The following is a 9,017-nucleotide window of genomic DNA, read 5'->3' on the forward strand; positions in this document are numbered from 1 at the left end:
AGGATGCGGATGACCAACGAGTTCAAATGCAGAAATGTTATGAACAAATTGAACGCGAGTACCAACAAAGGCAAAGACAGTTTGAGGAAAGTCAACTAATTGAGCAACGCGCTGAGGATGCTCGCACGATGCAGGTGAATCCATCAATTTTCACCCCAAGAAAGAGAAGTTATTGGGAGAGGAAGCAACAACAAATAATTGATAAGGATGCCGAAACTTCAAGCATCCCGGAACAATCTCAAGATCCTACACCCTCTGAAGGAGACAACACAGGATTGACCACTTATGATCCACTTAGCGAGACATCTTGGATGTAATTAATATTGTTAGTTGCTTTGAATGGTTTGTGTTTTAATTTATGATAATAAAAATTATTTTGTTGAGTAGATCATCTTCGAAAAAAAGCATTGAACTTTTATTTTCATAATAAAGCACACCACACAAATTAAAAGCACACAACACAAAGTAAAAGCATACCACACAACAATACAACCAAAGTAGGCCATGACCACTTATCATGACAACATGACCACTTATTGAAAGCACCAAAAAAAAAAAAAATGCTCACTGGTGGTTCTGATCAGCTTGTAACTTTATGGTCCATTAGTGATCGACTAGATCGTCTTAGAGGTTTTTATTCATCACTGGACATCTAATCTCCCTATAACGACGCAAGAATTGATTTAGTTGTTGCGGATTGCGATCAACATTGATGTCCATTACTGGTCTCTTATATATCTCTGCTTTCCTTGGTCTGGTTGGGATATCATCCGGATCAAATGGCTGCGCTGCATCTTCATCATGCTCATCTTCAACAATCATATTGTGCAAGATAATGCACGTCATCATGATGTATTGAAGATTCTTTTTACTCCACCCACGAGCTGGTTCTCTTATGATTGCCCAACGAGCTTGGAGAATACCAAATGCTCTCTCCACGTCTTTTCTGTATGCTTCCTGCATCATTGTGAAATGTTGTGTCTGCGGCGACCTCGGGTTTCGGATTGCTTGTACAAATGACCCCCACTTAGGGTATATGCCATCAACTAGGTAATAACACTGACGATAATGCCTATTATGTACCTGATAGTTCACTTCAGGGGTTTCACCGGTGCATACGTCATTGAACAACGGTGAACATCCAAGGATGTTAATATCATTTAGGGAACCTGGAAGTCCGAAGAAGGTATGTCAAATCCAAGTATTGTAGGAGGCCACCACCTCTAAGATGATTGTGGGTTTCCCCTTGTAGCCAGTATACTGCCCTGCCCATTCGGTGGGACAATTTTTCCATTGCCAATGCATACAATCAAGGCTACCGATCATCCCCGTTCTACAGCCTTGTCAAGCAGCCGTCGCAAATCTGCCGGTGTTGGTCGGCGGAGGTAAGTCTCATGGTACACATTCCAGATTGCTTTTGTGAAGTGCTCAAAAATCTCAATGGTAGTGGTCTTCGCAATATCTAGGTAATCATCATAGAAATCAACTGTGATGCCATACGCGAGCATTCTCATGGCGCATGTCAGCTTTTGTTCAGTGGATAAGCTGAGTCTCCCACAAGCATCTCTTGTTTGAACAAAATATGGGTCGTAGTTGGCCACGTCGCGCATCATTTTGTCAAAGACCCAAGGTTGCATTCTATATCGCCTGCGAAATATGTTTGGTTCATACTTGCACAGATCCGTGAAGTATTGAGCTTTGAGTCGAAGATCCATCAGCTCTCGATCCCTGGCCTTATAGGTACGACCTTCTGAAGAACCACCCCATTGTGAATCCTCATCTTCCAAAGTTTGGATTTGCAAGGCAGCGGCAGACATCATCAAGGCTCGTCGACGGCTTCTCGTGACGGCCTCTTCTTGATATTTCTGCAACCATTTCGTCAAACAATTCATTGAAGAAATGGTTTGGATATGAGAAGTGTTTGTGAATTTGTGAGAGATGAGGATGATAATGACCCCATATATATGGTTTGAGTTTATTTCATTAGATAAGATATGACACGTGGCGGACAAAGACTCGATCGTAATTTGGACACCCAATTAGAGATTGACATGTGGCGCTGATATCACATCGAAATTCATATGTTTGGCATATATGCCGACACAAAACATCAAAATATCTTCTAAATAGTTAGATTCTTTGTCGTATGTGCCGACACTTTTGTTGTATATGCCGACAAAAAAAAAATTACAAAACCTTTTTTAAATTCATTAAATAATAAGAATAATTTTTAAATATTATGAACTAAATAGTTAGATTCTTACTCGTATGTGCTGACACTTTTGTCGTATATGCCGACAAAAAAAAAAAAATTTAATCTTTTGTTAAATTCATTAAATAATAAGAATAATTTTTAAATATTATGATAAAATGTTAAATTATTTTTTTTTACCTTATTTCATTAAATTAACATATTTTTAATATAATATTCATCAAAATTATACTTATATTATATTTTAGTCAAGAATAGTGAAAATAACACCCCCATATTGGTCTAATGGTTGGAGATAAGAATTGAGTCCTATATGAATAGTGCAACAAAGGGGTGCTAAAATGAGAATAGCACCCCCAGATGGTGCCTATGGTTGGAGTTGCCCTTAAGTCTTAACTAGTGGAAGATGTGTGAGCCATGGAAAGAAGAAGAGAGAAGAAAGAAAAGAGCATCATCATCAAGGTTTTGGATCTGTGAGGTTTGGAAAGAAGAGAGAGAGAAGACGGGTTGCAAGTCGTTTTGGGTTTTCTCAGTTTTGGATAGGGATCGTTGTCGGGTTTGGAATTCAGCCAAAAGAAGAGAATCGAATAAGAGAGGGGAAGATCTTGCCAAGAATAGACAGACCAGACCGGTTGGAAGGTATTTTTGAGAATCTGATTTGTGGTTTGTCTTCTTTATTGTTTTCAATGAAGTAAGGTTTCCTTGATAGATTGTAGTTTTCATGTTAGAGTGTTGTAGTTATGGATGAATTCTGGATTTTGATTTCAATGATTTCATTATTCTAAATAGAAGTCTGGGTTTTGATTTCAATGTTTTTGTTCTGAGTTTTTAACCTTGAAATTGATTGTAGAAATCTTCTGGTAAGGACCTTCTTCTCATCTTTCTTTTAAATCTGTGTAATCTGTTGTGTTCGATCATTAATTTATCAAGACCGACATGATAGTTATTCATTTTCTGTTGATATAACTAAGGTGATTTCCTTTAATTGGTCTGGGTTTGTCTTCCACCATATCCAATTCGTGTTTTTTGTGGATTTGGTGTTGAATTTGTTTTCTGTTTCTGTTTAGGGGTTTTCTTTGTGTTGGAGTCTGATATCTATGTGATTGTTGTTTGCTGATTTGAGTTTGATTTTTGGTCAGTTTTTCAGGTTAATTTTTAGTCTTTGGCCATTTCAAAACTTTCATTGATTCTGGAGTTCAGAGTATTCCAATATTGCTTCAATCTGTTGTAGTTTCTACAACAAGTTAAAAGTTAAATTGCAAATGAGAAATGATGTCTATATGGGTTCCCAGATGAAGCTTTTTTGATGGAGAAAAATAGTTAGTTAAATGAATGGATTGAATATTCTCAGCTTGTTGCTGCTTTCGTAATCTCCCAATTTTTGGTACATAATTTTTGCATTAAGATTTATAAAAATGTAAACCCTGTTCCTTGCTAAAGCCTTGGTAAATTTCAGCCTACTAATGGATTTGTAGAGTCGTACTGCACTTTCACTTGACCAATTTATATGAAATGATCATTTAGGTGTAATTGATACATAACAATTTTGATTTGTCTGGCACCGTACATAAATCATGGAGTTGACTCAATATGTATAGATCCTTATTGAGTTCAGTTAAGCTATAAAGTAACAGCACTGTATCAATTATGGACAGAGTTGCTAGATAGTTTTGCCACAATGGTTTTGGTTTGTTTTTTCATTGTTGTTGTTGTTGGAAGTTTCCATGATTTATGTCCTGAACTCCAAAGGTAAAATTATAGCTTAGTAACAACAACTTTGTTACTGAACTCAGCTATAATTTAAACCAATCAAGTATAGATTCTTTTGGGGTAACATAATTAGGCTATACTTCTATAAAGTATAGATCTGGTATGTCTATAGTAACAGCAAAATGTTATTGAAGAACATTTTCGATATACTTTGTTAGTGATTTGATTGCAATATTTTGGTGGTAAGCTTTAAGTGTGCTCAAAGTAAACACAGTTGTTACATAATCAAGATCAATGGCATTTTGAGGATATTAAGTTGGCTTCTTTGGCCTTTAAAGGTTAGACGTTTTAAAACTAACTGCAGTGATTGGTCAAATTTAGTATAGATTTGCAATTTCTATTAGTGAACGTATTTCACCTGATGATCAAAGGAATGAGAAAATTTTCAGATTGATCGAATTCATCAATGCAGCAGCATCAAGATCGTTTTGAGCAGATAGTTTTCGTAAAATGTTGAATAAAGTAGAATATTGGATTTGGATAAATTTACTTTATGAGTTTATGAGCATTTAACATAGGAAACCACTATAGTCTTGATGTCCTGTGTTTTCATAGATATTTTGACTACTATTCTTTTTGTCATATAGTTGAGGTTTAGAATGTAAGATTTTAAGGTACTACCTCGCCATTTTAGACAATCTAATTGTTACATGCATGTCTAGGATTGAATTTTAATAGCAAGAGTATGATATATCTCAGAGGTTAGGTAGTTCAGAGTTTGGCTATTATCCAGTATTCTAGTTTCCCCAATTTGGATGGCATTTCATTATTTTGGGTACCCATTATTATTGAGAATTTGTGCTGCCACTTGCTTTGGAGTAATAAAGAGTCCCCGTTATCATATGAGAGGTCACCTGCTTTTGGTGAAGGTAGTCGGAGAGAGGAAAAATAGAAAATAGATAGATCTGAATGGACTTCTCTTTTTGTTTTGTTGCTCTATTGTATGTGATCTGGAATCTGAAGTGGGGCTTCTCTTTTTATTCTCACACCTCGGTTTCAACATCAAGACTTCAGTTTCTGGAGTTTATATGATTTAATTCTTTTTTCTTTTAACGTGTTTCTAAAATCTTTCAATTTTTGTTGGCATGATGTGGTTTATTTCCCCTTCTTCATTTTAACCTGGGGCATTGTTCATGTTTCATGTTGCTAGTCTGAGAGTTGGCGCCTTCTATTTAGTTTGATTGACTATGGTTTAATTTCTTTACTGTTGATATTGGTAGGTACATGAGGAACTTCTTAATTGTTTCTTCATTTTGTCTAAAAATCATGGGCTGAAAGAAAAGAAAATTTCCCTGGATTAACTGTCAAATTTTAGCTGTAATTCACTGTATTACTGTATGGTAAAAGATTTGCATTTTATCGATGTTTGTTTCTAGATGAGTGACACAGTGTTATCAATGTTTATTTAATTTGACTTCCAACATTGTTTTAAATCGACACAATGTATACATTAATTTTTTTGGCCTTTATTTTGATTGAGTGTGCGAGGAAGCTTTCCATAGAAGAAGAGTTATGTCTTTGATTTGGATTTTTTTCTCAAATTCAGTGTCTACCTGCTTGCTATGTAACATTTTATTTCAGTGTCTAAATGTTATTTATCATTTGTATGTATCATTTAAATTTAGTTTTAGGTAATCATATTTAGTTTCTTTTGTATCTTTTTTCACGTCAAACTTTATTTTTAACCGCTGCCTTATCAAACAGGCTGTGATTAATTGTAGAGCACGTTACGCAAGGAATCTAAGCATATAGAGTGCAAGTATGTGAAATTTTAGATAAAAGGTTAGTGTGGTCTTTTCAATTATTCTCTGTTGAAATTCACAATGTCTTGACATTGCCAAACGGAGCAGACTTTTCTAACTATGAATGCAATACAAAAAGTTCATCTTCTTTGTGCTATTTTATCTTCATACTCTAGCTTCTGAATAACCCTATAATATGACCAGCGATTCCTAAACCCTGAACTTGGCCTTTGAACATTATATGCTAATTAGATATTGTGCATGGAGTAACCAAGCCAGTTAGTATACTTGAATTCAAAGTGTGAACTTAACTTTTCTATTTTTGGAAACACCATGCCACTAATTTAGGGTACAATCACTATTACTTTCTGTTGCTGTAATATAGTACTAAACCTCTGATGTAAGATATTTTCTGTATTAGAGATGAACAGTTTTCTATTTACATTTGTTATCATTTAAAAATAGGGTACAATCACCATGTGGCAGCTACTGAAGCACTCTCTCTCAAATCTGAACTCTCAATACTGCACAAGAGGTAAGAAGGGTAAGAGGAAATGAGAGGAGATAGAGATATCGAGGATGTTTTGATTTGGGTTCTGCCAATGGGAGGACCGAAGATGCAGAGGAGAGAAAGAAAAAGAAGATGAAGAGGGAGAGCCTTCAGCAATTAGATATGCTTGGATCGAAATTCCAAGGTACGATATTCACATTGAATCCTGTCAATTGTATGATGTTTGATGTGAGAATAATTGATTGGTTAGCTATCAAGAAGTATATCTATCAGTTGGAAAAGGTATTGTTTTATTTTCTTCCTTTTGATTTCTGTTTCTTTTCATTCTTGCATGGTTCTTCGTTCTGGAGGTTCGGTGTTGGATTTGAGTGGGATTTGGAATTGATTTTGAGAAATTATTTTAGGTGAAGAATTGGATTCTTGGTTTAGGATTATTGGGATATAAAGCAGGGAATTGGTTTTGATTGAGATTTTATTGATTTGTATAGGTCATTGAAAGGGTTTTCATATTTTTTATTTTTATTTTTAGGGATGAGAAGAGATGAGTTTTGCAGTAGAATCTCAGCTAAAACAGGTTGGATTTCTAATTCCTAATGTTGTTTCTGCGATCTGTTTATGTGATGTGATGTGTGAGGTACAAGTTTATTTGTGATTGGTCTGTCAAAAACCTTGAGAATTTAAGATGTTGTAGTACCATCTTACCTTTGAAGAATCCATTCTTTTTATGAACAAAAGTAACTGCTGCTAAGATGACAGTAAACGAAATATGATTTATACCTTTCAATTAGGACACTATAATGTAATTGACCTTCCATCACATTCTTTTTCTGAAAGGTAGAAATGTGCCTTTGAATCAAGTCTTACGAATTTGTCATATGGAAAGCATGAAATATGCATTTGATGATGCTGTAAGAAATTTGTTTGGTGAACTGCAGAAGCAAAATTAAAAAATTAGTAATTTTTCTTCCTCTAGATGGGAGATTAACAGTCTACAAACTATTTGTATGTCCCAAATCTGTGTACATTTCCCTTCACTGATTTCAATGTGATGACCTAATAAGTGGTTAAGCTTACAAGTCATGGTCGACTCTTATTCAGGCCGATATATATATATCCCATTCGTTGAGAGATTCCAAAGCGTCTTATCAGAGGACTGATTAACTCATTATAATGTTTAGTTTGCTCCATTATTATCATTGCAGGGAATGCCTTGAGCAATGTAAGGAAGCTGTTGCATTACTGATGGTTGCTGTAGCTAGATTTTCCGATTTACCAGAGTACGTTGTCTGACATTAGGCAACTATTTCAAGAGAGATATGCGAACTCTCTGGCTTATTGTGTGGATCAAAAGGTAATTTTCTATGGACCTTCTTATGGGACATTTTCAAAGCTCCAACTCAGAATTCATATATAAAGTTGCCTTTTACCTGCATATGGGATTCACCACCTTCATGTATTTATCTTTGTGCTAGCAGTTTTTCATGTGCTCTACTGCATCACTACCTTAGCTTTAGGAGGGCACTAGGTACTCTGATAGGAGCATTTTAATGCGACGTTTTACTTGCTTTACTACTACAGAAAATGAATCAGACGACACCTCTCATACGACGGTACATTGTTTTCCGTGGTGTGAATCATTTCTCATTATTGAGACAACGGTTGTAAAATTTCCGTCTTCTAATATGAATTCAACCAACGGTTGTTTTTCATGTTGGATTTATAAATTATTTCAGAAGACGTTTATAGATAGAAGCGTGGTGTGAGGTTAAAATGATTATTGAACGGCAAGTTTCCCCATCATGTATTGGTGATACGACACGACGGATAATCTAAAACTGTGGTATGAATCAATATGTATGCAAGACAGAAACAAGTCCTTCCAGCCATTTCCCCCCTCCCCAGCCATTTCCCCCAACCAGTTTAAGAGGGGAGGCAAACTCAAAATTTAAAATTTGGCATTCAGATAACATAAATTAGAAAACCGTTGTGTGAGGGATTCTCTAAAGACTTAACATTGTCCAAATGAGAGCCCAATAGCTTTAAACCACTGGAAAAAAAATACACTTTGACAATTTCAGAGGCTGAAGAGCCAGCCTGCCTCTCTCTCTTCCCACGATTCTCTTCAACAAACCTGACCCCGACCCCGACAAACCCAAACAAAAACCAACTCTACCTCAGATCCCTTCCCATCCTCTCTCTCTCTCTCTCAATCGCATTCACTTTTCTTCAACAACAACGAGACTAGGGTTTCATTGTTAGGCCTCCGATGTCCCTTCCAGATCCCCATTCACTCTCTGCTGAATTCAAAATCCCCAATTTTCTAGGGTTTCAATTTTCAATCTCCGGTACCATTCACTCTCGAGCATGGCTTCCACGATTGTCTCTCCAAGCAGTTCGTCCTCGTCGAGGCCGCCATCGTCATCGTCACCAGTGGATGCTGCTATTGGCGGCATCATGGTTACTTTCACCGGCGACATTTCCTCCTCTCTCCCCACTCCTCTGACTCAGGCCGGCCACTCCTCTCGTCGTCTCCTTTACTGTGTTGATTCTATTTCGATTTGTCAGCTTTCTCACTTCTCTACTATTTTGATTCACTATAGATGCAATGTTTAGAGTTCTGACATTCATAAGCAGACTTTAAAATTGTGCATCTGAGTCACTGGAGCTTAACAGAGACTTGGATCTCCATCTCTGGCCATGGATTCCGAGTCTCGAGAGAGAAAAGCAATTTGGGAGCCTCTATGTGCATAATGTGTCCCATTGTTTGGTGTAGTGCTTTATC

At 36.4% G+C, this 9,017-nt stretch overlaps 1 protein-coding gene and 1 long non-coding RNA gene across 2 annotated transcripts; one reads left to right on the forward strand and one right to left on the reverse strand.

Annotated features, from left to right (window-relative positions):
* Window positions 1–1,322: 1,322 nt before the first annotated feature.
* On the reverse strand, window positions 1,323–1,817 carry LOC112203952. Its single transcript, XM_024344847.1, has one exon. The coding sequence runs from the start codon at window positions 1,815–1,817 to the stop codon at window positions 1,323–1,325; it is 495 nt and encodes a 164-aa protein (XP_024200615.1).
* A 4,386-nt stretch (window positions 1,818–6,203) lies between these two features.
* Window positions 6,204–7,564, forward strand: LOC121049563. Its single transcript, XR_005800743.1, has 3 exons — window positions 6,204–6,419; window positions 6,765–6,809; window positions 7,438–7,564. It is a non-coding gene; the product is annotated as an uncharacterized LOC121049563 (long non-coding RNA).
* Window positions 7,565–9,017: the final 1,453 nt, after the last annotated feature.

Source organism: Rosa chinensis, chromosome 5, assembly GCF_002994745.2.
Source record: "Rosa chinensis cultivar Old Blush chromosome 5, RchiOBHm-V2, whole genome shotgun sequence".
NCBI lineage: Eukaryota > Viridiplantae > Streptophyta > Magnoliopsida > Rosales > Rosaceae > Rosa > Rosa chinensis.